This window comes from Macaca nemestrina, chromosome 14 (genome assembly GCF_043159975.1).
Source record: "Macaca nemestrina isolate mMacNem1 chromosome 14, mMacNem.hap1, whole genome shotgun sequence".
In the NCBI taxonomy this organism is placed as follows: Eukaryota; Metazoa; Chordata; class Mammalia; order Primates; family Cercopithecidae; genus Macaca; species Macaca nemestrina.
This window is the reverse complement of record NC_092138.1, coordinates 65,705,123-65,732,369: the sequence shown is the minus strand read 5'-3', so window position 1 is coordinate 65,732,369 and position 27,247 is coordinate 65,705,123. Positions and strand designations below refer to the sequence as shown.

The following is a 27,247-nucleotide window of genomic DNA, read 5'->3' as shown; positions in this document are numbered from 1 at the left end:
TCAAAAAAAAAAAAAAAAAAAAAAATGTAGTTGATCAGACCAGCAGCAGACCACCAAACAGTGACCGTGACCTCTTTTTGGTGCAAGTTTGGCTTTGGGAAGTGATTTGGAGCTGCTTCTTGGTCCAACCACTGAGGTGGTTATCACTGGTTGTCGTATAAAATCCACTTTTTGTCTCCTATCAAAACCTGATCAAGAAATGGTACCTTGGTCTTGTGTAGAATAAGGGAAGATGACACTTCAAAACGATTTTTTTTTTTTTAATTTAAATTTTCAGTTAGCTCACGTGGCGCCCACTTACCGAGCTTTTTCACTTTTCCAATTTGATTCAAATGCCAACCGGCCATACCATAGAACAGTTCACATTGAGTTCTTCGGCAACTTCGCATGTAGTTGTAAGAGGATCAGCTAGTTCGATGATTGCTCTCAATTGGTCATTGTCAACTTCTGATGGCGGGCCACACTCCTCATCTTCAAGGCTCTCGCCTCCTTTGCAAAACTTATGGAACCACCACTGCACCATATATTCGTTAGCAGTTCCTGGGCCAAATGCATTGTCGATGTTGCCAGTTGTCTCTGCTGGTTTATGACCCACCTTGAACTAAAATAAGAAAATTGCTTGAGTTTGCTTTTTGTCTAACATCATTTCCCTAGTCTAAAATAAACATAAACAGCAAGTAATAAGTCATTAATAAAGAACATAAAGTGAGACATTCCCATTAAAATGATATGTAACATAGCCACATTTATTTTAGAATGTATTCCGATACCAAATGGCACATTCCAACAATGCATAAACTGCAATTATTTTTGCACTCACCTAATACATCTGGTGGATATTTTTCAGCCCCTTATCCTGCACCTTGAAACCCCCTTCCACTGGCTTCCATCACACTCCACCCTCCTTTCCTAATCAAGTACCCAGCATTAAATGTTGGTGATTCTTAGGGTTCAGTATTGGGCCTTGTTTTCATTACATAAACTTTTGAGGGGCAATTTTGTCTCTGTCTGCAGTTTCATGAACTATGATCTGTCTATATACCAACACTCCTAAATTTATATTCCTATCCTCTGAGCTTCAGCTGTTTACAGAACACCTCCAGGTGGGGTATCTCTCAAAGGATCTGTTGATTTCAGGTTGTGATAGTATCTTTCCTGTTTTCAATGGTTTAATGTTTATACTTTAGATTTTTTATTTTAGCCTCTTATCTACAATTATAGCTTAAAATTATTATAGTTACAGACACATGAGTAGAATCTAGTACTCTGGTAGAAATATAGTGATAACTACAATTGTAGCATCAAGCTAAATTAGTTTTTGTGAACCAATGATGTTTTGTGTAATTAGGAATTGTGAAAAATACAGTATATAACATCACCAGTCTTGTTACTCAAATACTAGCCATGTAGGCCTCCTTCGACTTAGGAAACCGCTTTATTTACAGTTCCTGTGTTTTGGTGTACTAGCAGTTATAGCCAATGATAGGAAAATACCGCATTGCTATTCATTATGATATGATTGCAATATGTTATACTACTTGAGTGCTTTTCTGAGCAGTCACTGCATATCAGACTGTTATTTTCTTTGGGCTTCCATTAAAAAAAAAAAAACACAAACTTGGATCATATCAAAGAGCAAAATTTGTTTGTTTCTGCATGTTTATGGTAACTTTTGAAAACAACATTCAAACCCTCTTTTTTTCTTCTATGTCTGCAAGTAAAATAACATTTCAGGAGAATATATTAGTTGTCTGGTTGAGAGATTGGATTTCATTGCAAAATTGTGATCTGAGGAGTATAAGAGTTATACATCAAATGAAAGTCCTATGTGAGATAAGACGGTACATTATGTAGTTCAAGGCAGTATGTTTACTGAACTGCCTTAAAAAGTTTCAGTTTCGCCGGGCGCGGTGGCTCAAGCCTGTAATCCCAGCACTTTGGGAGGCCGAGACGGGCGGATCACGAGGTCAGGAGATCGAGACCATCCTGGCTAACACGGTGAAACCCCGTCTCTACTAAAAAATACAAAAAACTAGCCGGGCGAGGTGGCGGGCGCCTGTAGTCCCAGCTACTCGGGAGGCTGAGACAGGAGAATGGCGTAAACCCGGGAGGCGGAGCTTGCAGTGAGCCGAGATCGCGCCACTGCACTCCAGCCTGGGTGACAGAGCCAGACTCCGTCTCAAAAAAAAAAAAAAAAAAAAAAAAAAAAAAAAAAGTTTCAGTTTCACTAATAGAAACACATTTTAGGCCGGACGCGGTGGCTCATGCCTATAATCTCAGCACTTTGGGAGGCTGAGGTAGGCAGATCATGAGGTGAAGAGATAAGAGACCATCTTGTCTGACATGATGAAACCCTGTCTCTACTAAAAATACAAAAATTGGCTGGCACACGCCTGTAGTCCCAGCTACTCGGGAGGCTGAGGCAGGAGAATTGCCTGAACCCAGGAGGCGGAGGTTGCAGTGAGCCAAGATCGCGCCACTGCACTCCAGCCTGGCAACAGAGTGAGACTGTCTCAACAACAAAACAACACGTTGTACATATTATCTGGACATAGTTTAAAAATAAAATCCTCAGCTTGTGGAGAATAAAATGAGGTAATGTTAGAAGTCATTTTGTAAACTATTATGTGATCCAAATATAAAATTATTAATTTTCTGCTTTCCCCAGCTTATATCCATCTTCTGCAAAACAAAAAAGGATCTTGTCTTAATTTTTTAGTAACAAGTTGCTTATATAGAGTGTTGATTTCTAAGTGTTTTCACATTTATTTAAAATGAATAAAATTTAGTGAGAGTTTGCTCTTCCTGGGCCCTTTGCATTTAACTGTTTTTCCTTAGTTGTGGAATAAGAAACTTCATTTTTGTTAAAGATAATTAAGGCAAGTAGAGAAAGTCTGGGAGTTTAAAGGAGAATTGAAGATTCTTAACTAATGCTGTGCTTATTTGTAAATTTAAGGTGAAGAGTAGTCCTTCTGACTGATTAGAAAGAGGACCAGGTTCTTGAGAAATTCCATTCCCCTACACAGGTTTCCTCTTTGCTGCTTTGGGAAGGAAGTCCTTAGGGCTCCCTAGTGGTTGCCGTTAGAGGCACATTGTAGTCACTGAGTAGAACTTGGAACCTGTTTCTGTTTGGGAAAAGTTTGTCTGGCTCAGCATCTCCTATTGTCTCTTAAGACTTGCTGATATATATAAACCCAAGATATATGTTACATATAAAATTGTTTTTCTTTAGCCTTTTATGACTTCTGACTTGTTCATCTGGAATTATGGAATGCATTCTTATGCCTGCCTCAGGTTCATTTCACTTCTGTTGATGTTTTGGTAATAAAAATGGTTTGGTGTTAATAGAGGTGTACTCCAAGACTCATTTTTATCAGATTTAATGCTAAGCATAAAACCTGCCTTTCCTTCCTTCCTCCCATTGTGACCTCTTTTACCTCCCTTGATCCCTAAATCTGTAGCAGTGTTCTATATTGTAATATCTGTACAACGTTCTATATTATTAAATAATAGAGACAGTACTTGTACCAGATTTGAATCAACATCTTATGAATTTTAAGTTGTCAATACTTGGTACTTTGAAAAGTTGGTGTGCTGGCCCAGAAGCAGCAAGGAGAGGAGGGAAAGAACTTCTCTGCCTGATAATTCAAAATCTAAATTATCCAAGCATCATCACTTGGGATAATAGTAGAAATGACAGTTGATGGACCCCTGGTCCAGACTTTCTGACTTAGAGACTGGGGAGTGGGGCCAGCAATCTGGTGTTTCTGAAGCATGTAAAGGTTTGAGAACTACTGGCGTAGGTATTAATGGAAAAACCCAACTCTGTAAAAATGTTTTAAAGAGGTTTATTCTGAAACAATATGAGTGGCCATGGCCTGGGAAACAGTCTCAAGAGGTCCCAAGGAAATGTGCCCACTAAAGTTGAATTACAGTTTTAGGGAGGCAGGAGTTACAAAGTCATAAATCAATACATAGAAGGTATACATTGTTTCAGACTGAAAAGACACGGAATATCTTGAAGTGGGGTCTTAAAGATTTTAGGTGGATTCAGAGATGAGATTCTTTAATTTGCAGTTGGTTGAAAGAGTAAAGCTTTGTCTAAAAATTTGGATTCAGCAGAAGGGAATCTTATAAGAAAGTCTGTTAACCAGTACACTGGGTTAGAGTGACCTGTAGGGGTGTGTGAGTTAAGCCTTGTCTGGCTTGGTCTTAGGTCCTGTTTTTAATTTGGTATTTTATTGTCACAAAGAGTCCATTCTGTTAGGTCCTATAATTTCTATTTTAACATTAATGCTGGTCAGTTTTGCCCGAACTCCAAAAGCAGGGGATGGAGAGAGACAATGAGGTGTATCTAGCCTGCCTTTCTGTCAAGGCCAAGAACTCAATTTTTCTAGTTTCTCTGGGGTCTCTGTAATCAAGAGAGAATCAGTTCAGTCATTTGGGGGGATTTTATTTTTAGTTTACAAAAGCAGTGGGAATATCCTTCCAGAATCAGCTTTGTATTTACTCATGTAAAGAGTCCTTGTGGTAGCATAGTTCTGGATGAGTTTTTATATTTTTACGTTTAGAGGTTCACAGACAGCATAGATTGTGAAAATCTGAACCCCAAATATGGTGTGAGGAGTGAACCAGAGTTTGAGTTCTCACGAGAGAAACCCACTTCCACTCAAAGTCAACACAGAGCAGACATTTCCTTGTTAACGTTTCCTTCTCTTTTCCACTGGGATGACTCTTTCTTGTCTTCCTTTTTATTTTAAGTGTACTACTTAGGAAGTTTTGACTACTTCATGTAGGGGTCTCAGTCATAAGGCCTTATCTTCTGTTCCTCCTGAGAGCATCAAAAATACAAATTTGGTTTTCAGTTTTCCTCAGTTTGTGAGTCATGGATGATTTCCCTTTTTCCCCCTGCATTTAGCAATGCATTTAAAAGTATGTTTGGCCGGGCGCAGTGGCTCAAGCCTGTAATCCCAGCACTTTGGGAGGCCGAGACGGGCGGATCACAAGGTCAGGAGATCGAGACCATCCTGGCTAACATGGTGAAACCCCGTCTCTACTAAAACATACAAAAAACTAGCCGGGCGCGGTGGCGGGCGCCTGTAGTCCCAGCTACTCGGGAGGCTGAGGCAGGAGAATGGCGTGAACCCGGGAGGCGGAGCTTGCAGTGAGCTGAGATCCAGCCACTGCACTCCAGCCTGGGCGACAGAGCCAGACTCCGTCTCAAAAAAAAAATAATAAAAAATAAAAAATAAAAAAATAAAAGTATGTTTGTTAGCCAGGCGTAGTGACTCACACCTGTAATCCCAGCATTGTGGGAGGCCAAGGTGGAAGGATTTCTTGAGCCCAGCAGTTTGAGACCAAACTGGGCAATATAGTGAGACCTCGTATCTCCAAAAAATTTTTTTAATTAGCTGGTCATGGTGGTGTGCACCTGTAGTCCCAGCTTCTTGGGAGGCTTAGGTGAGAGGATCTCTCTAGCCTGGGATGTGGAGGTTGCAGTGAGCTAAGATTGTGCTACTGCACTCCAGCCTCAGTGACAGAGCGAGACTGTCTTAAAAAAAAAAAAAAAAAAAAAAAAAAAAAAGCCGAGTGCAGTGGCTCACGCCTGTAATTCCAGCACTTTGGGAGGCCAAGGCGGGTGGATCACCTGAGGTCGGGAGTTCGAGACCAGCCTGACCAAGGTGGAGAAACCCCATCTCTACTAAAAATGCAAAATTAGCAGGGTGTGGTGGTGCATACCTGTAATCTCAGCTACTCAGGAGGCTGAGGCAAGAGAATCGCTTGAACCCGGGAGGGGGAGGTTGCAGTGAGCCGAGATCCTGCCATTGCACTCCAGCCTGGGCAACAAAAGCAAAACTCCGTCTCAAAAAACAAAAAAGTATGTTTGTTATGTTTAAGCCATTATTTTTAGATTTTTGTATTTTGATTTTCACTAAATGTCCATGATTTTATCACCAAGAAACTTTTAGAGTTTACGTTAACAAAGTTTATATTTACATTCTATTCTGTGACTACAGTAGTGATCTTTCATGCCTTATCCTCGATTGATTTTAACTATCAAAAACCAGTAAACACTTCGCATCATGTTAGGAACATCCATGTATTTACTCATTGCAGAACCAAGAGCATGTTTGGCCCATGGAGAAGTGAATGTAATCTTCTGACTACCCATTTCATTCAAAGAATGCTTTAGATGACAAGGTCAGATGAATTTGCATTCCTCATTGACTTTCCTGGACTGATTGTCTTTTGTATATTTTTTTATTACAAAGAGCCATCTGCTTAAATTTTATTAATAACTTCCAAGTTCTCAGTCATACATTTTGATTCTATTTAGGGCATTTTTCTCAGAGCCCTCTGACTTCTTGTTCTAATGTGGAATGATGAATTTCCAAACTTGCTACCATTCCTGGAATTTCATTTCAGTGTACTCTTTGGCTTCTGTCATTTATTGGATGTTGTGTAATAGCTTCAAATAAGAGAGAGAGGGAATGTTGTGAGCACACATCAAGTGATTTTCTGCTATGCGAGGAGCACCTTTGGGTCTTGATATATCTGACAAAAGTTGTGTTTTATGCTTCCACGCTAGATTAATAGTGTGATTGGAGTATGAAATTCTAGGTTCAATGTTCGTTTCCCTCAGAGAACTTTTAGCATCTGTTTTTGCTATGGGAAGTCTGATGTTAATCTAATTCTTAGTTATTTGTAGGTTACTACCCCTTCCCTTTTCTGGAAACTGTGAGAATTTCTTTGAAGTTCCTTAGAGTGCTAAAATTGATAAGGGAAGTGATGAAATCATATTGCATATAGCAAACTACTTTTTAATGTTTTCCTGTCTTTAGTCATTGTGGTTTCCTATGACTTTGAGTTAGAAAGTAAACTTACTGGCCCGGCGCAATGGCTCACGCTTGTAATCCCAACACTTTGGGAGGCCAAGGCAGTCAGATCACCTGAAGTCGAGAGTCAAGACCATCCTGACCAACACGGAGAAACCCTGTCTCTACTAAAAATAGAAAATTTGCCAGGCATGGTGGTGCATGCTTGTAATCCCAGCTACTCGGGAGGCTGAGGCAGGAGAATCACTTGAACCGGGAAGCAGAGGTTGCGGTGAGCCGAGATCAGGCCACTGCACTCTAGCCTGGACAACAAGAGCGAAACTCCCTCTCAAAAAGAAAAAAAAAAAAAAGGAAAGGAAAAAGAAAAAGAAAAGTAGTACTCTAATGAATAGCTCCCTTCACTTCCCATTCTTTGTCTTTCACCATCCAGCACAAAGAGAAGTGATGGTAACTTTTCACAGTCACTTTTCCTTACCTCTACTTTTAAAAGCTTTGCATGTCTTGTAAAATAACATTTTTAGCCCACAATTTGAACATCACTGAAAATACATAAAGGTTTATAACCTAAGGGCTTTCTCTGGTCATTTGACATTTATCATGAGGATCTGTAGCATTCTCCTCCATTTTAGGTAGTGAATTTTTAGAATTCAAAGTTCTGTGTCTTAGCTTACATTAGGCTTTTCAGGGTAGGATATGCAATGTGGGATATGTATGAAAAGCTAATGATCATGATTGGTTACTAGCATTTTGTTTTTAAAAAGTCAGTGTTAAGCTGGGCATGGTGGCTCACGCCTGTAATCCCAGGACTTTAGGAAGCCGAGGTGGGTGGATCATGAGGTCAGGAGATCAAGACCATCCTGGCTAACAAGTTGAAACCCTGTCTCTACTAAAAATACAAAAAATTAGCTGGGCATGGTGGCATGCGCCTGTGGTCCCAGCTACTTGGGAGGCTGAGGCAGGAGAACCACTTGAACCCCAGGAGGCGGAGCTTGCAGTGAGCTGAGATCACTGAACTCCAACCTGGGCAACAGAGCGAGACTCTGTCTAAAAAAAAAAAAAAAGTCAGTGTTAATCAAATCTGTTTTCACCAGTTGTGGAGCCAGCCTGTTTCTGGGGCTCATGTAGTTCATGTGCAGGTTTGTCAGGTCTTGATTGTTCTACCTTTTTTAAAAAAATCGGAATATTTAAATTTCAGTGGTTAATTTACCATTTTTTTAAGTTTTAGGATTATCAGAACATAAGAACTAACTTTCTCACTAAAATCAAAGGATGAAAATAAGTGTACTTTTACTAGATTAGTTGGTGGTTCCTTACCCAAAGATTGAACCAACCACGGGTGGGAAGTATTCAGAAAAAGTGAAATAAAAGTAACAATACAACAATACAGAATAATACAAATTTTAAAATACAGTATAACAGCTATTTATAAAACATTTACATTGTATTGTGTTGATATTGTTAAGTGATATAGAGATTTAAAGTATATGGGAGAATGTGTGTACGTTATATGCAAATACAACACCATTTTATATCAGGGACTTGAGCGTCTTAAGATTTTGGTATGGGGGAGTGGTTCTCTGGAACCACCTCCCTAGGATACTGAGGGACGACTGTACAATTAAATTTAGGGAGAAAATAAGGTTAGTATGGTGGTAGGAAAGTTAGAACAGCACGCTTTTGTATTTTGTATTTTAATTATAATGATAATAAAATTGATTATAATGTCTCCTAAATGTAGAAGGGAAATGACATGGTTTTTGGAATACCTCTGCTAAGTAATTTGGAATGATCAAATGTAGCCATTTACCAATTTAAGCTTCATTCCTTTCAGCTTAAATAATCAGTTCTGATTTATATGCTTATCTAAAATTTAACACTAATTTGTAATCCCATATACTTTTACAATGTTTTAAGATGATTTTTATGGTAGCTGCAGGTACTAATTATTTTGTAACCAAAAGTACTGTAATGCCCAACTAATTAGAACTTGCAGTAATAGATTGGAGGTAGACGTTCTATTAGAAAACACAGCCTTATCAAATTTTCAGTTAATTTGTAACTTTGATAGTTTTGGGTAGACTCATTTGGGAAATTGAGTCAGGTTCTGGAGAACCCTGGACTATTAATGCAATTAAGTGATCCATATCAGTTTTGTAGCTAGTAAGCCCATGCTGGGACCCTTGAAAACTTTGAAGTACTTCTGAACTGCTGTGATATTCTAGTTAAGAACCGATGATGTAAATCTGCTATTACTTTATCTGTCTAATATAAATCTTACTTTATCCGTGTAACTCCCCCCCCCCTTTTTTTGTTTTTTTTGAGATAGTCTCTTGTTGCCCAGGCTGGAGTGCAATGGCCTGATCTCAGCTCACAACAACCTCCGCCTCCTGGGTTCAAGCAATTCTCCTGCTTCAATTTCCCAAGTAGCTGGGATTACAGGCATGCACAACCACACCCAGCTAATTTTTGTATTTTTAGTAGAGATGGGGTTTCACCATGTTGGCCAGGCTGGTCTCAAATTCCTGACCTCCAGTGATTACCCGCCTCAGCCTCCCAAAGTGCTGGGATTACAGGTGCAAGCCACCGTGTCCGGCCCCATGTAGCTCTCTTTAAAGAAAATAAGTATAGTGGCCTAAACAGGTATAAGGAGGGAGAGGAGTGTGATTTAGAATCAAATCGAGGACCTACTCAAATTATATCTCCTACTAAGCTGAACTCACAGCTGAAAATTGATGCCTTATTGATGGGAGATTGTAGTGTAGTGTAGTGTAATTTTTCAGGTGATTTGAGAATTTAAAGAGAAGGTTAAGTACTTCACAAAAGTTTTATTATCCTGTTATATACCCTATATGTGGTTACCTCATTTGCCTTAGAATGAGTTTTCAAAAACAAAGTTCATTTTTCACTTGATACCATTTACTGTGCATCTCCCTCCCCTGTTCCACCCCATCCCAGCATTTTAAAAAGGTTTTAAATTTTAATTGATAGCATATATTTTTGCCCTGCTTTACATTTTTAGATTTCAGGTTAAGTACATCTTAACCTGTACATATGCAGTAATGTGAAATCCTGAAAAGGTCTTACTCAGTTGATCCATTTTGTTGCATTGGCAGAGTGAAGATAGTCCAAGTCCCAAGAGACAGCGCCTCTCTCATTCAGTCTTTGATTATACATCAGCATCACCAGCTCCCTCACCACCAATGCGACCATGGGAGATGACATCAAATAGGCAGCCCCCTTCAGTTCGACCAAGCCAACATCACTTCTCAGGGGAACGATGCAACACACCTGCACGCAACAGAAGAAGGTTAGTTGATTACAATTTATTTCTTAAGTTTTCTTCCATTGGTAGATTTGTGAGTATATTTAACATCAGAAAACATTTTTTCTGTAGGCATTTCATAAACACATCACCACACATACACGTATATTCACTTATGAAAAATAAAGTTGCTTAGATTTCCAGTAGGATGGAAGAGTTTATTTAGCTTATCATTGACAGATGAAGAAATGGAAAGAGGCTAAAATCATCCATGCTGTTATATGTGAAATCAGCTACCTTATGGTACAGATTTTTGTGGACTAGCCTGCAATCTTGACTACTAGAAGACATATTTTGTTGTTCATAACTGTAAGGATACATGGAAATCTTAGAAATGAGCTACCCCTTTCCTACTCCATTCCTTTTCCTTCTGTATCCTGTAAGGCAATTAGGAGCTTAATTATGTTTCTTATATAACCATGGAGACTCGGCACAGTATTAGCTCATGCCTATAATCCCAACAGTTTGGGAAGCCAAGGTGGGAGGATCCCTTGAGGCCAGGAGTTCAAGACCAGCCTGGGCAACGTAGCAAGACATTGTCTCTACCAAAAAAAAAAAAATTTAGCTGAGGATGTTGGCGCACGTCTGTAGTCCAAGCTGAGACTGAGACAGGAGGATTTCTTGAGCCCAGGAGTGTGAGGCTGCAGTGAGCCTTAGCTATGATTGTTCATTGCATTCTAGCCTTGGTGACAGAATGAGACACTGTTTTTATTTAAAAAAACAAAAAACAACTGTGGAGCCTGTGGTATGAAAAGATGACTGAAGTTTAGTTCAACTTTTAGGCAATGGGATTTGGCCCTTGTCTTTTCATTCTAGAGGAGTGCATTTCGTCCTGAGTTTCTTCCTCATTAGTTGTTGCCGGAGGTCATGTATTTCTTATCCCAAGGAAATAGTGCATTGTGAGATACCTGTTTGCATGTCCAGGATCTTGAGTTAGGAAGGTGTTATGGACCAAATGTTTGTAACCCCCCCTCCCCAATTAACGTGTTGAAGCTGTAACTCTCAGTGTGTTTGTATTTGGAGATATGACCTCTAAGGAAGTGTAATTAACGTTAAATGAGGTCATAAGGTTAGGACCCTTACCCAGCAGGATTAATGTCCTTTAAGAAGGGATGCATGGGGCCGAAGGCGGGGTGGCGGCTCACGCCTGTTATCCCAGTACTTTGGGAGGTCAAGGTGGGCGAATCACGAGGTCAGGAGACCATCCTGGCCAACATGGTGAAGCCTCGTCTCTACTAAAATACAAAAAATTAGCCAGGTGTGGTGGCACACACCTGTAGTCCCAGCTACTCGGGAGGGGGTGGCTGAGGCAGGGGAATCGCTTGAACCCAGGAAGCGGAGCTTGCAGTGAGCCAAGATCGTGCCACTGCACTCTAGCCTGGTGACAGAGCAAGACTCCGTCTCAAAAAGAGATGTCAGGAAACTCGTCCTCCATCATGTGAGGAGACAGTGAGATGTAGTTGTCTGCAAGAGCCAGGGAAAAGATCCCTCTCCAAAAACCGACTATGTTGGTACCTTGATTTCAAACTTCTAGGCTTTAAAACTTTGAGAAATTAAGTATCTGTTTAAGCCACCCAGTCTGCAATGTTTCATTATGGCAGCCTGAGCGGGCTAATACGGAAGGGATCTTAAAACCACCATTCTGTGTTCCAGCTGAGACAACATAAACCTGTCTCTGAGCCATATTCTGGTGAGACATTAAGACTTTTACATTACCCAGTACCTTATTAACCAATTACATGGGAATATTTTTTAAGATAGTATATGGCTATCAGGTAAATTATTTCATAGCTATTAAATATAATAAGCATGAGGAAGTATAGTTGTTTCGAAGTTAAGGCCTGAGTACCTGCTGTTAGTCTTTACCTATTTTATGGTGAATAAAACAAACGTACAGTTAAAAGGCAAGCCGGGCGTGGTGGCTCACACCTGTAATCCCAGCACTTTGGGAGGCCGAGGTGGGCGGATCACCTGAGATCAGGAGTTTGAGACCTGTCTGTACCCTAAATACAAAATTAGCCGGATGTGCATTGCACTCCAGCCTAGGCAACAAGAGCAAAACTCCATCTCAAACAAAACAGAAACAACAAAAGGCTAACAAGGCCAGGTGTGGTGGCTGATGCGTGTAATCCCAGCGTTTGGGGAGGCCAAGGCAGGTGGATCACCTGAGGTCAGGAGTTCGAGACCAGCTTGGCCAACATGGTGAAACTGTCTTTACTAAAAATACAAAAAAAAATTAGCTGAACTTGGTGGCAGACATCTGTAATCCCAGCTACTTGGGAGTTTGAGGCAGGAGAATTGCTTGAACCTGGGAGGCGGAGGTCGTAGTGAGCGAAGAGATCGTGCCATTGCACTCCAGCCTGGGTGACAAGAGTGAAACAACGTCTCAAAAAAAAAAAAAGTTTTTAGTCCTAAGGTGGAGGGCATCTTGAATTCAATATAATACAGTAAGTAGAGTTTGAAGCAAAAATGCAAAAAGCATTATATTTAAAATAAAGTTAGAAGAAACAATTAATGGAGCAAGAAGCTGGAGGGGCAATATCAAGAGCACCTTTGTGAGTTAATCTCATAAAGGAGTGTCCCTTGTTCTCTTAAGATTGGAGAATTAGGAGTAAGAAGAAACAGATTTAGAGGAACAGAGTGGGAAGATTAAGGAAAAAGTGACCAATCTCAGTAAAGAAAGTTGCTGAAATGACACTTGGAGCTCTTCCTAGAAGGGGAGATGTTTGACCTCCTTTGCCCAATGTAGAGTACAATTTTAATGAGGTAGGGTACTTTTTCAAGTTGTTTTTGTGCTGAGCCATTGTAAAAAGCAGTGGAGGTGAACTGTGTTTAGAGAAGTACAAAATGAAAGTTTAGTCATAATAAAATTTTTATTAAACTATGTAGATGACTCGTACATGGAGAGTAAATGTGGCTTACTTCAGTAAGCAAATTCTCTCCCTCCCTCTGTCTTTTTTTTTTTAAGACATGGTCTCACTCTGTCGCCCAGGCTGGAGTGTAGTGGTGTGATCTCAGCTCACTACAGCCTCAGCTTTCCAGGCTTTAGGTGATTTTCCCACTTCAGCCACCCAGGTAGCTGGGACTACAGGTGCGCACCACCATGCCCGGCTAATTTTTTGTGTTTTGGGGTAGAAACAGGGTTTCACTGTGTTTCGCAGTCTGGTCTCGAACTCCTGGGCTCAAGGGATCCACCTGCCTCGGCTTCCCAAAGTGCTAGGATTACAGGCATGAGCCACTGCAATGGGATCAACAAACAAATTCTAATTTAAAATTCTATATAAATGTATATACCTTGTGTGTACCCCTAACAATTAAAAGTTTTATATATTCTTGGAATATTTATGTTGATACGATCAATCATATTCTCAATCATATTCATTGCGTGTTTACCCAGTTTCTATTTGCAGTTGTCAGCAAATTATATGTTCTTTGGTTATTTCATGTTTTCTCTTCTCATTTTTTAAAAGTGTCATTTTGGCCATGTAGGAATTATGTCTTATGTATGTTTTAGCTAAATAGACAAAAAAGTGCCTATTAGGTATATGAGGAACACCGACAAGATATCTATAGATTAAAGTTCGTTTTATTATAGTGTTTAAAAAGGGAGAAAATGGTAGGTTAAATTATATGAAATTGTTGATATTAGATTATTTTTTACTTATAAAAAGGGCAATTTCATAGGATTCAAGAAAAAATTGTAGCTGGTGATTTCTAAATACTTTCAGAGATGAATACCAATATTGTTTGCTTTCATTATTTTATAAAACATATACCTTATGTTTAAATTTGTAAGTTTTTAGAGCTGATGGGGAATTTTAGCAGTTATTTAATACTAAAGCTTACCTTAGCATATACTATTGATATCAAAGAAAGACAGTATAGAATCTTGATGGATCACAACAGTAAACATAATGACTTTCTTTTTGACGTTTATTACAGTCCTCCTGTCAGGCGCCAGAGAGGAAGAAGGGATCGTCTGTCTCGACATAATTCCATTAGTCAAGATGAAAACTATCACCATCTCCCTTATGCACAGCAGCAAGCAATAGAGGAGCCTCGAGCCTTCCACCCTCCGAATGTATCTCCCCGTCTGTTACATCCTGCTGCTCATCCACCCCAGCAGAATGCAGTCATGGTTGACATACATGATCAGGTACAGTAACAGAATGTCTTGCAAATACAGAAGCTGAAATTTTGTGGCAGTTTCAGATTTTTTTTTTGACTTTTTGTTGCAAATTTCTTTTAGTTTTACCTAAAATTAAGTTATTTAAGTTCCTTGTTCCTTTTAAGAATTGAGATTTAAATTCTACACAGCTTCCATAGAAGAAAGTTGAATTAGTATCAGCCCAGCAAGCTGGCTCATGCCTGTAATCCCAGCACTTTGGGAGGCTGAGGCAGGCGCATCACTTGAGCTTAGGCATTCGAGACCAGCCTAACACAGTGAAACCCCGTCTCTACCAAAAATACGAAAATTAGCTGGACGTGGTGGCACATGTTTGTGATCCCAGCTGATGCAGAAGAATCACTTGAACTCAGGAGGTGGAGGTTGCAGTGAGTTGAGATCGCACCATTGCACTGAGTGACAGAACGAGACTTCGTCTCAAAAAATTAAAAAAAAAAAACAAGGTTATGAAAGCTTAGAATGAATTCATGTATGGTTGATTTGAAATTACTGATTTAAGATTAATAGGCAATAGCAGACAGCTGGTGGGTTGAGTATATATCCCTGTTTCCTCCTCTTCTAGTTTCTTCTGGAATAATTCAATAAGCAAGACAGTTGGGTACATCTTTGCTTATAGGTTTCCATAGGTCTCTAAGGAGATGACAGGTACAAGGCTACAATTCATTTTTCCCTTTTCTTCCTGCCAAGAACTGAGGGACTAGCTGAGGGGAGGGGTTGCCTATCTTCAGAGCCTGAGGATGAAGACCACAATTGCATGGTGGTCTTTTCTGTGGAGTTTCTGAGGTCAAAAAAAAAAAAAAGACATGTGTCTAAGCATGTCCTTATGAAAATTGCTGGATTTTAAGGATAAGGGGGAAATCTTGTGAGTTTATAAACCAAAAAAATTACCAGAGAAAGCTAATGAGAATAGGATCTCATTTTTCATCTGCACTAGATAATAATAAACCAAAACACATAGTGGCAAATTGAGAAAATATCTAGATACTCTTCTTATGCCAGGCATTTTTATTATGTTCATGAAACACTTAAAAATTGATCACATAGGAAACTTACATTATTTGTGGCTGTAACCTGATAAAAGTGTGGATATAAAATACTGGGGAAAAAAAAAAACAGTTGAAAAAAATGGAGGAAAGTGTTTACAGAGTCCCATTTTGTAAAACATCGTATGTATATGACTGTATATAGGACTCTGTGAACACAGAGAAAAATATAGAGAAATATATACTAGGCTTATGAGGTAAGGGCTAAAGTGAAGGAGGGGTGGTGGTTAGTGATGGAGCCAAAGAAACAAAAGACTGCATTTCAGAAAAGGCAAGGTCTCATTTATGTAGTAGTGTTACGTGTTGAATGTGTATATTGGAATATGAAAACATTACATATGTAAAAACCAGAACAACACAAGAATTAGAAATCCTGAGCAGACTAGTAGCCATGGCAGAAATTATAAAAGCATAACAAAATCTGTCTTTAAAATTAAAATTACATCTTGGGCTGGACGCAGTGGCCCACACCTGTAATCCCAGCACTTTGGGAGTCTGAAGCAGGTGGATCACCTGAGGCCCAGGAGTTTGAGACCAGCATGGCCAACATGGTGAAACCCTGTCTCTACTAAAAATACAAAAAAATTAGCCGGACGTGATGGCAGGCACGTGTAATCCCAGCTACTAGGGAGGCTGAGGCAGGAGAATCGCTTGAACCTGTGAGTTGGAGGTTCAGTGAGCCAAGATCGTGCCACTGCACTCCAGCCTGGGCGACAGAGCGAGACTTCGTCTCAAAAAAATAAAAAGATCTGAATTCTTGTCTAACCTTTAAAGGACTGCTAATTCCAATTTAAACTTTTCTAGATCATAGAAAAAGATAGCTTCCAAATATATTTTATGAAACTAGCACAACCTTAACAATGAAACTTCATAGACATTACAACAAAAGAAAGCTGTTGACTAGTTTCCCTCATGAATACAGATGAAAAAGTTTTAAATAATAAACCATAGCTAGTGGTATATGAAAAGAATAGGCGGGGCCGGGCGCGGTGGCTCAAGCCTGTAATCCCAGCACTTTGGGAGGCCGAGACGGGCGGATCACAAGGTCAGGAGATCGAGACCATCCTGGCTAACCCGGTGAAACCCCGTCTCTACTAAAAAATACAAAAACTAGCCGGTCGAGGTGGCGGGCGCCTGTAGTCCCAGCTACTCCGGAGGCTGAGGCAGGAGAATGGCGTGAACCCGGGAGGCGGAGCTTGCAGTGAGCTGAAATCCGGCCACTGCACTCCAGCCTGGGTGACAGAGCGAGACTCCATCTCAAAAAAAAAAAAAAAAAAAAGAAAAGAATAGGCTGTTTTCAGCAGGAAGGTATGAGAGCAATTTTTTACAAAAAATAAAAGTCAAAAAAGAATAACCTGTTGGAATAACCTATTTTAATATACCTTGTGATGTATTAAAAGAATAACGTAATAGTGAACCCATCCTGCATGGGTTCAGTATTAGGAACTCTTTCAAGATAATTTATTATATCAACAATATAAAGGAAAAATATTAATAGGTGCAAGAAATATAAAAACTAACCATCATTTCTTATTAGAAGGTCTTAAAGTGTAAAAAGGACTTTAATTTTCCATACGTGGTAGGAAGGCTTATTGATAGCATTCCTTTTGCTTGAGAACAACTGAGTGTGCTAGATAAAATACTATAAGTATCCTGAAAGCATCAAAAGGGCTAATAGATTAGAAGAAATTGCCAGACCCCAAACTAAGGGAAAATGGGGTGCTAGTTCTGTCCTTAAGGCATTTGTTCATTTGAGCAAACCTGAATTTTAATTTTGAGTCTGTCAGGAGGCAAAGGGGACAAAAATCAAAGACTATTTAAGTTTAAGGAGTCACTTCCTGTATAGGAGACCCTTCCTACATAAAATGCCAGGTACCTCAAATCACTATATACCTGGAATAAAGGGATATCTGGTCACTAGGACAAGACTGAACAGAAGTAAATTTGCAGCCCAAATTCACATCACTCTGAAATTAGTGAAAATTCATTTAAAGTAATGGGTACCTCAGGGGCCTAGAAAACAGAGGCAATTTCTCCCTGAAAGAAGGAACCTTCATTCCGATTCTCAAATAATTCCCCCAATAATTTTTCCAGAACAGCGAGCAATAAAGAGAATTAACTCAGTACATGACTTAAAAAAGGGCTATAATTGAAAACCAATAGAAACAGACCTACAGTGAATTCACCTACTTCAAACATGCTTAAAGGTAAAACTTTGAACACTTTCCTGCTACCTGGAATAAACCAGGATGATGACTATTACTATATCTATTCAGTATTGTTCTATAGGCTAAGCCAGCAGAAAAGACAAGAAGAAAAATGTGTAAGAATAGGAAAAGAACCAGTAACCCCATCAATCAGTTTGCAGTCAAACTGATTATATTGATAGAAAATCTCAAAGCATCTTAGATAATTGTTAGAATTAAGAATTGAATAGATTAAAATGTTACAAAAATGAATATACAATAATCAGTATGTTTTGTTAGTACCAGAATCAAACAGAACATGAACAATTTTTTAAAAGATACATTAACACTGAACAACCCAGATATACTAATCATTTGCAGTATGTAAAGCTTTTTTTTGATTCTGTTTGAGAGGAAAGGGAAAAAGTTCTAATAAAATCATTTATTATTTGATGACATAATTGGAATTTTGAACGTGATTGCATGCTTAATTTTAAATAACTTTCTTTTAAAAATATAATGCTATTGTGGTTAAGTGTTCTTATTTTTTAGAAATGCATACTGAAATTTTTTTTAAATGATAGGGTCCTGGAATTTGCCTCAACAAAATACATGAAACAGAGCAGTATATTCAGGTGGATTGGCTATGGCTTAATGGTTTGAGGGCTGGGTGGTGGATACGGGGTTTATTCTACTGTTTTTGAACATGTTTGAAATTCTCCATAATAAAAATTCAAAGAAAAAGTACAACTGAAAAAATCATAGTAATACTAAAGAATTAAAGTGTTGACCAGGTGCAGTGGGTCATGCCTGTAATGCCAGCACTTTGGGAGGCTGAAGGCGGGTGGATCACAAGGTCAGGAGTTTGAGACCAGCCTGGTCAATATGGTGAAACCCCGTCTCTACTAAAAATACAAAAATTAGCTGGGCATGTTGTGTGCACCTGTAGTCCCAGCTGTTCAAGAGGCTAAAGCAGGAGAATTGCTTGAACCCAGGAGGTGGAGGTTGCAGTGAGCCAAGATTGCGCCACCGCCCTCCAGTCTAGGCCACAGACCAAGGCTCCATCTCAAAAAAAAAAAAGAACAGTATCAGTCTTAACAAAAGTAGTTTAAAACCACTGTGTGGAATACCAAAGCATTGTTGAGAGAGTTTAAAGAAAATTTATTTTTTGAGACAGAGTTTTGCTCTTGGCCAGGCTGGAGTGCAATGGCGAGATCTTGGCTCACTGCAACTTCCACCTCTCCAGTTCAGGCGATTCTCCTGCCTCAGCTGCCCAAGTAGCTGAGATTACAGGCATCCACCACCATGCCTGGCTAATTTTTTGTATTTTTCGTAGAGATGGGGTTTCACCATATTGGCCAGGCTAGTCTCAAACTCCTGACCTCAGGTGTTCTGCCCACCTCGGCCTCCCAAAGTGCTGGGATTACAGGTGTGAGCCACCACACCTGTTCTGTTTATTGACCATTGACCTAGGTGATGGTTACATGAGTGTTCATCTGATGATTTTTTTTTTTTTTTTTGGTAGTCTTGATGGTCATGGTTTATGTACTTTGGTACTTTGCTTGTATTTTACAATGAAGTTTTTAAAAAGAAATATGAAACTACTTCCCCCACCCCCGAGACAGAGTTTTGCTCTTGTTGCCTAGGCTGGAGTGCAGTGGTGCGATCTTGGCTCACTGAAACCTCCACCTCCTGGATTCAAGCCATTCTCCTGCCTCAGCCTCCCGAGTAGCTGGGATCACAGGTGCTCGCCACCATGCCCAGCTAATTGTTTGTATTTTTAGTAGAGACAGGGTTTCACTATGTTGGCCAGGCTGGTCTCAAACTCCTGACCTCAGGTGATCCACCCACCTCGGCCTCCCAAAGTAATGGGATTACAAGCATGAGCCACTGCGCCCGGCCCTATTTCATTGATTTTAAAATGTGCTATTTCCATATTTTAACATCTCCGAATTTGGGATGGATGCTTCTCAAAATTGATGGCACACTAATCTTGGTGTCATCCAAGCAGCAGTTGTAACACAGTCTTCACTGCTTGTGCTATGCATCAGATGGCTTGCAGTTAACTCATATATGGGATTAAGTGGTAGTGTTTAGGGGGTGAGGCTGGAGGTGAGTTTAACATAAACCTCCAAGCAGGAGTCAAAAGTAGACAAGCTCTGTATAATTACATCCCTGACTTAGGAATCTAGCATCAAGTAGCCTTTGTTTCTTTTATGGATAGTTTTAAGAAATGCTGCATCACCAACTCCCTTGATGGCACTGAACCTTTTGTGGGAAAACCAGACAATGACACTGAAATTAAAAGTGATTCACCAGAGTCAGACTCTGAAAGTGAAGAACTATTAGAACTAACTACTTTATTTCACTTATATTTTCCTTTTTATGAATGCTCAAGTGTTGTATGATCTCATTTAAAGTGCTTCTAATAAATATATAAAATTCACAAGTGACCAAGTGTTCTGTTAGTTAAATAGAAGTATTTTTCTTAGTAGGGGGAAAAAATGACTATACAATCTGACTGGGCGTGGTGGCTCACGCCTATAATCCCAGTACTTTGGGAGGCAGAGGAGGGGCATCTCACAAGGTCAGGAGATCGAGACCATCCTGGCTAACACGGTGAAACCCCGTCTCTACTAAAAAATAAAAAAATTTAGCTAGACGTGGTGGGGTGCCTGTAGTCCCAGCTACTCGGGAGGCTGAGGCAGGAGAATGGTGTGAACCCGGGAGGTGGAGGTTGCAGTGAGCTGAGATCGCACCACTGCACTCCAGCCTGGGCAACAGAGCGAGACACTGTCTCAAAAAAAAAAAACCTCTTAAGTGACCAAGTGTTTGTTATGTTAGTTTAAATAGAAGTATTTTTCTCAGTATGGGGAAAAATGACTATACAATCTGATGTCTTGGAATCAGCAAAATATGATACTTGGCCAAGCGTGGTGGTTCACGCCTGTAATCCCTGCACTTTGGGAGGCTGAAGTGGGCGGATCACATGAGCTCAAGAGTTGGAGAACAGCCTGGGCAACACAGTGAAACCCTGTCTCTACAAAAAATAATACAAAAATTAACCGGGTGTGGTCTCATGCACCTGTAGTCCCAGCTACTCGGGAGGCTGTGGTGGGAGGATCACCTGAGCCCAGGAGATTGAGGCTACAGTGAGCTGTGATGGCACCACTGCACTCCACTGTTGGCAGTATATCAAGACTCTCTCTCAAGAAAATGTGTGTGCAATTGGTCGGGGTCGGGGGGTGGTATTTATGATAAAGGCTGTTTATCAGAAATCAAGTTTTATTTGTAAAATTCATCATACATTTCCATCAAAATCAGATATAGGATATAGGTACATACACACATTTTTGAAGGTTCTAGTTTGCTGACACAAAAAGATAATAGTTGGGTTGAACCTTATTCAAGTTGGATACCCCTAATTTGAATATCTGAAATGCTCTAAAAATCTTTAACTTTTTGAGCACTGGCTCAACACTCAAAGGAAATGTTTAAGCATTTTGGATTTCAGATTTTGGGATTAGAGATGCTGAATTGGTAAATATAATGCAGATTTTCTAAAATTCAAAAAAATCCAAAAAGCTTCTGGTCCCATGCATTTCAGATAAGGGATGCTCATCCTGTAGTTGTATACCAAGGAAAGGAGATTCTAAATTTTTAAAAAATACTAGAATTTAAAAGTTGGTAAGGTTGATATATTCAAGATAATATAAATAAAAATTATCTTCATACTAACACGAACCGCTTTGACATGCAAATCAAGAAAAGTAACCTCTTGTAAATATAACAAAACCTTCACAGTTTGAGGAACAAATCTAATAATAAACTGAGAAATCAATTTAATAATAATCTTTGAAGAAGAAAACTAATTTTGTTTTTTCAGTCCTGTCTTATGGTGCTGAAGGAAAACTTAATTTCTTCTTGAAAGAACCGTGATATTCAATGTAATGGCATAATGTTTCTGGATATAAAAAGTCTTAATATAGGTCAGGCACAGTGGCTCACGCCTGTAATCCTAACACTTTGGGAGGCTGAGGCAGGCAGATCACCTGAGTTCAGGAGTTCAAGACCAAACTGGCCAAAATGGTGAAACCCTGTCTCTAATTAAAAAAACAAAACAAAACAAAACCGGAAAAAAAAAAAAAAAAAAAAAAACAGGTGTAGTGGCACATGCCTGTAGTCCCAGCTACTCAGGGGGCTGAGATAGGAGAATTGCTTGAATCCAGGAGGCAGTGGTTGCAGTGAGTCAAGATTGTGCCATTGTACTCCAGCCTGGGCGACAAAAGCGAAACTCCATCTCAAAAAAAAAAAAAAAGAAAAAATCTTAATATAAAATTCAGTCCTTTGTAAAATAACATAACATTTAGTACAATCATAACACTAATGCGTTTTGGAAGCGAATAAAATTGAGTTTATACGTAAGAATAACTGTGAAAATGCCAAAAAATGAAAAGATGTATGGTGAGAAGAATTTCTTACCAGATGCTAACTCTTCTAGTAAGATACTGTAATTAAAGCAGCATGAAATTGGCATGAAATCCAGGAATATGTGAGTACTTAATGAATTTTTAAAAAGATGATATTTCACTGTAGAGGCAAGAAGATGGTTTAATAAATGGAGCAAATACAATTGTCCATGTGCAAGCAAAATTAGAGCCCTACTTTATAAACAAAAATAAGTCTAATGGAATATAAAAAACTAAAGAATTAGGAAATATAGGAATATATGTTTAAACCTCATCAATAAAGGAAACCCTAAAGTTACACTCTGGCTACATTAAAAAGAAAAAAAAGGATCACAAAAGACAAAAATATGCCATTAAATAAAGGATCTCATCAAAAGATAAAACATAGACTAGGAAAATATTTTCATTACACACAACAAGCACATTACAAGCACATTTCATTACACATACCTCTTAAATAAGAAAATTACAAATGATTATGACAACCTAGTAGAAGATGGATGGGGCCAGGTTCAGCGGCTCACACCTGTAATCCCAGCACTTATGGGAGGCCAAGGCAGAAGGATCGCTTGAGCCAAGGAATTTGAGACCGGCCAGGAAAACAAAGTGAGACTCTACATTCAAAGTGAGTCTCTTCAAAAAAGTTTAAAAATTACCCAGATGGGATCACCTGAGGTCAGGAGTTCAAGACCAGCCTGGCCAACATGGTGAAACCTCGTCTCTACTACAAATACAAAAATTAGCTGCAGCTGCACGTGGTTGCAGGCACCTGTAATCCCAGCTACTTGAGAGGCTGAGGCAGGAGAATCGCTTGAACCTGGGAGGCGGAGGTTGCAGTGAGCTGAGATCATGCCACTGCACTCCAGCCTGGGCGAGAGAGAGCGAGGCTCCCTCTCAAAAAAAAAAACAAAAAACAAAAAACAACCCAGATGTGGTGGTATGCGCCTGTAGTCCCAGCTACCACGGAGGCTGAGGTGGAAGGATTGCTTGAGCCTAGGAGATGGAGGTTGCATTGAGCCATGATGGTGCCACTGCACTCACTGCACTCTAGCCTGGGTGACAGAGCAAAACCCTCTTTAAGGGGCAGTGATCAAAGGATAGAGATTATTGACAGAAAAGAAAATCTAAATGCTTAATAAAATGTTAAAGGATGGTCAACCTTTTTAGTCAGAGAAATGCAAACTTAACACAAACCTGCTGTGATACCATTTTTTCACTTAGGTAAGCATACTTGTAATGCAAATACATCTACTTTTGAGTAAAGAGCCTGGGAAATGGGCCCTCATATGTTACTGTCGGGGGTGTGGCTTTTTCCATCCAGCCTTTTGCAGATGATTTGGCAGTATCTTTAAAAGTTTAAAAAATGTTCACCCCTTTACCTAGTAATCCTTCTGAGATAAAAATTAATACATTCATATAAATTTATTTATTTATTTATATTTTAAACTTCGTCTCACTCTGTTGCCCAGGCTGGAGTGCAGTGGCGTGATCTCAGCTCACTGCAACCTCCACCTCCCAGGTTCAAGTGATTCTCCTGCCTCAGCCTCCCAAGTAGCTGGAATTATAGGCACCCGCCACCACTCCCAGCTAATTTTTTGTATTTTTAGTAGAGATGGGGTTTCACCATGTTGGCCAGGCTGGTCTCATTCTCCTGACCTCCGGTGATCTGCCCACCTCGGCCTCCCAAAATGCTGGAATTACAGGCATGAGCCACTGTTCCCGGCCAAACTAATATATTTTTTTCAGTTTTGTTTATATTGGCAAAAGAGTTGAAAACAACTTGAACATGTATTGATACACCATATGATAGGACCGTTAAGCGAGTGTTTCTTAAAATATCTGGCTAGTACCAAAAAGAACAAGTTACCTTTAACTCCCTTGCATACATACCTGCAATGTAGTATTAAATGGAAAAACAAAGTTGCAGGGTAGTATGATCTCATTTCTGTTAAGAAAATGAAAACAAACATGACAATTTATGTGTAATTGTGCTTTCGTATGTTCATGGAGAAAGAGAAGAAGGATATCAGCATTGTTTGCCTCTGGGTGGCAGGTAGGATTGGGAGTAAGATTGGCTAGGCAGGAAACGAGATTTCTTGTTTTTAAATATACTTTGCATTGTTTCACTAGTTGTAATTAAAATTCGTTTTTGAGTGTGACCAAATAATGGAATATACAAGCTTTCATGATTCCAGTTCTTTTTATTCTGCCTTATACGGCAGGCTAGAAGAGTTAATATAGTAATCCATTATTTCCCTGGGCTTTTCAAGTCATTTGAGGGAGGAGTTTAGCCCCAGTTTTGTGAGAATAGTATATACTCTTGAAATAGTCAACTCTCTCATACAAAGACAATGAATATTCTGGTCGAAACTATTGGAGAGTACGTTGTGAAAATCTGTGTAGCTGAGAGAGGAGCCAATAAATGACCAAATGTTGATTTTGAATAGTTAATATTTTATCTAAACAGCTAAAGTTTGTTCATTTGTTTTTTCCTTTAAAGCTCCATCAAGGAACAGTCCCTGTTTCTTACACAGTAACAACAGTGGCACCACATGGGATTCCACTCTGCACAGGCCAGCACATCCCTGCTTGTAGTACACAGCAGGTCCCAGGATGCTCTGTGGTTTTCAGCGGACAGCACCTCCCTGTCTGTAGTGTGCCTCCTCCAGTAAGTCTGTATCTTTGTTCTCATTAGATACTACTATTAAGCACACCACCCTGAATTTGGTTTTGTAACTTAACTGACTCTGGAAACCCTCTTTAGAGGGGCTAACTGCATTATATAAGCAAACAAAATTTAAGAGACTATCTTTGTAGTTTTACTTTCAAGTAAAAAGGTCAATTTTATTGCAATAAAAATCTCTATAGTATCCTTATAGTAACCATTTAATAAAATTAACTTTATAACCTGATGTATTTTTACATTAATTAACTTATACATATTTTAATATCCTGAGGGTCAAACCATGTTTTCTCATATGTCAGCACCGTTTATAATTAAAGCCAATGAAGGTCAGCCTAAGTCTCAGAGATCTTATTGTTCAACACTTAAGAGTCTCAGCACTTACTGAGTTTTAATGGGCAGTTTGAGTGCTTTGTCTTATTCCTTACTATATGAAACCTATGATGAAAGTAGCATCATCCCCCATTTTCTAGTCGCTGAATCTGGAAAGTTAAATGACTTGCTTAGTGTCATAGAGACAGCTAGTATAAGAGAGTAGAGATTCACACTGACTTTTTTTTTTCTTGCCTCTGAAGCTTATGCTTTGTCCTTTAATCTTTAATCTCAGTTCAGCCTCCTTTCAGAAATGGGGGCGCTGTATTTAAATGATGTATCCAAGGTCAATAATGTCTTCAAAGGAGATCACTTAGCAAAATTTAAATATAACTCTTAATACCTTGCTCTGAATGTGAGATTAAAACGCACACTTACACCAATACTAACTTAACAGATTAATTTACTCAAGCTTGGTTTCTCAGTAATAGAAACATTGTACCAAATTTGCTAACTAAAATACTGAGAGATTATAGGACAATTAGTTGAGAGTTGTGCTCTTATGAAAATCGTAGGAAGAAAAAGATTTCTACAGGATTGAAAAGGGGAGTTTCTTGAAATATCAGTAGTGTTTGCTACATCTTAAACCAACTAGAGTTTCCTCTTCTATGCAGCACTTCCCCCTCTCCCCCCGCACCCTGTTTCATAGATGTTTAAAAGGCTAAAGTATTTCAACCAATTTGTGAAAATTATATAAAATACAGAATAATTATTAGTAGCATTACTTTACTAGTAGATAAAAATACACTAGTATTTCATTGTTAATATTAGCTATTAAAAACATTTTCATGATTTTGGGAGAGGTGTGACAATGACAGATTTTAATCTCACAATCCTTTTAAATTAATTATATATTCTGATATTTTTAACCAAACTGTAACGGTTTCTCTTACAGATGCTTCAGGCATGTTCAGTTCAGCACTTACCAGTACCATATGCTGCATTCCCACCCCTTATTTCTAGTGATCCATTTCTTATACATCCTCCTCACCTTTCTCCCCATCATCCTCCTCATTTGCCACCACCAGGCCAGTTTGTCCCTTTCCAAACACAGCAATCACGATCGGTAGGTATCTCTACTATTACGTCAGAATGTTTAGTTTTTAACTAATTTTTAATTTTTTCAAAGTGTTTAGGCCAGGCATATAACCTTAGTGGATTTAAGAACCAGAAGAATGCCTAAGTTACTATGTTTAAATGGCACACTTAAACATAGTAACTTGGCCAGGTGCAGAGACTCACGCCTGTGATCCCAACAGGGAGGTTGAGGCAGGCAGATCACCTAGGATCTATAGTTCAAGACCAGCCTGGCCAACATGGTGAAACCCTGTTTCTACTAAAAATACAAAAATTGGCCGGGCATTGTGGCACATGCCTATAATTCCAGCTACTCAGGAGGATGAGGCATGAGAATCGCTTGAACCCAGGAGGCAGGGTTGCAGTGAGCCAAGATCATGCCACTGCACTCCAGCCTGGGCAACAGAGTGAGACTCTGTCTCCAAAATAAACAAACAAACAAACATAATAACTTAGGCATTCTTCTGGTTCTTAAAAAAATTAAAGGAATCCAAACATATACAAATTAGTATAAACATTTACCTTAAATTTCTGGTTTCTTAAATTTTTCTAGTTATTTTAATGTCACTTGTCTAAATTTGTGTTCTATTGCATCTGCAGTCCTTCAGGAAGTAAATCTGAAGAAAAGTTTTTAGTTGTTTTTTTTTTTTCTTTTTATGTGGTTCTAAATTGGAAAATGAAAATATTAAATTGTTAATACTTGTTAGAATAATATTTGTATTCATTTAGGCAAGGAAATTAACCTTTCTGAACTTCAGTTACTTTTTTTTCACTATGTTGTGATGAAAAGCAGATGAGGTAGTCTATTAACATAGTTAATTCTGTCTTGGGACTGGGATATAGTTGAGAGGCATATCATTTTGGGACACTGGGAGATAGATGTAAGTACTACATAAGTACAAAGAAGGGCACAGGAAAAAAGGTCCAGTTGTTTTGATAGGCCAGGTTCAGCATCAGAACCATCAGACATTAAGGAGAAACAGGAGAGATAACCTATAGAAATGACTCAAGTGGAAGACTCAAGTGTCAGTTCTGTGGAAAGAACTTGACAGTTTATTATAGCAGAGTTTGTT

The 27,247-nt window shown here is 39.1% G+C and overlaps 1 protein-coding gene and 1 long non-coding RNA gene across 20 annotated transcripts in view; one reads left to right on the top strand and one right to left on the bottom strand.

Annotated features, from left to right (window-relative positions):
* Nucleotides 1-27,247, top strand: part of LOC105485770 (ring finger protein 38) — a 142,039-nt gene that overhangs the window by 97,637 nt on the left and 17,155 nt on the right. For 17 of the 19 annotated variants that reach the window (XM_071078003.1, XM_011748260.3, XM_011748259.3 and 14 more), the window contains 4 exons: nucleotides 9,950-10,143; nucleotides 14,101-14,314; nucleotides 24,543-24,710; nucleotides 25,993-26,163. In XM_071078003.1, coding sequence (XP_070934104.1) covers nucleotides 10,037-10,143; nucleotides 14,101-14,314; nucleotides 24,543-24,710; nucleotides 25,993-26,163 — 660 coding nt within the window. In that variant the 5' untranslated portion in view covers nucleotides 9,950-10,036. The remainder of the gene's footprint in view (nucleotides 1-9,949; nucleotides 10,144-14,100; nucleotides 14,315-24,542; nucleotides 24,711-25,992; nucleotides 26,164-27,247) is intronic. The other 2 variants (XM_011748256.3, XM_071078007.1) reach the window with 1 other exon arrangement.
* Nucleotides 5-10,053, bottom strand: LOC139358164 (uncharacterized). Its single transcript, XR_011612704.1, has 2 exons — nucleotides 9,921-10,053; nucleotides 5-601 (listed from the first exon to the last, which is right to left on the bottom strand). It is a non-coding gene; the product is annotated as an uncharacterized lncRNA (long non-coding RNA).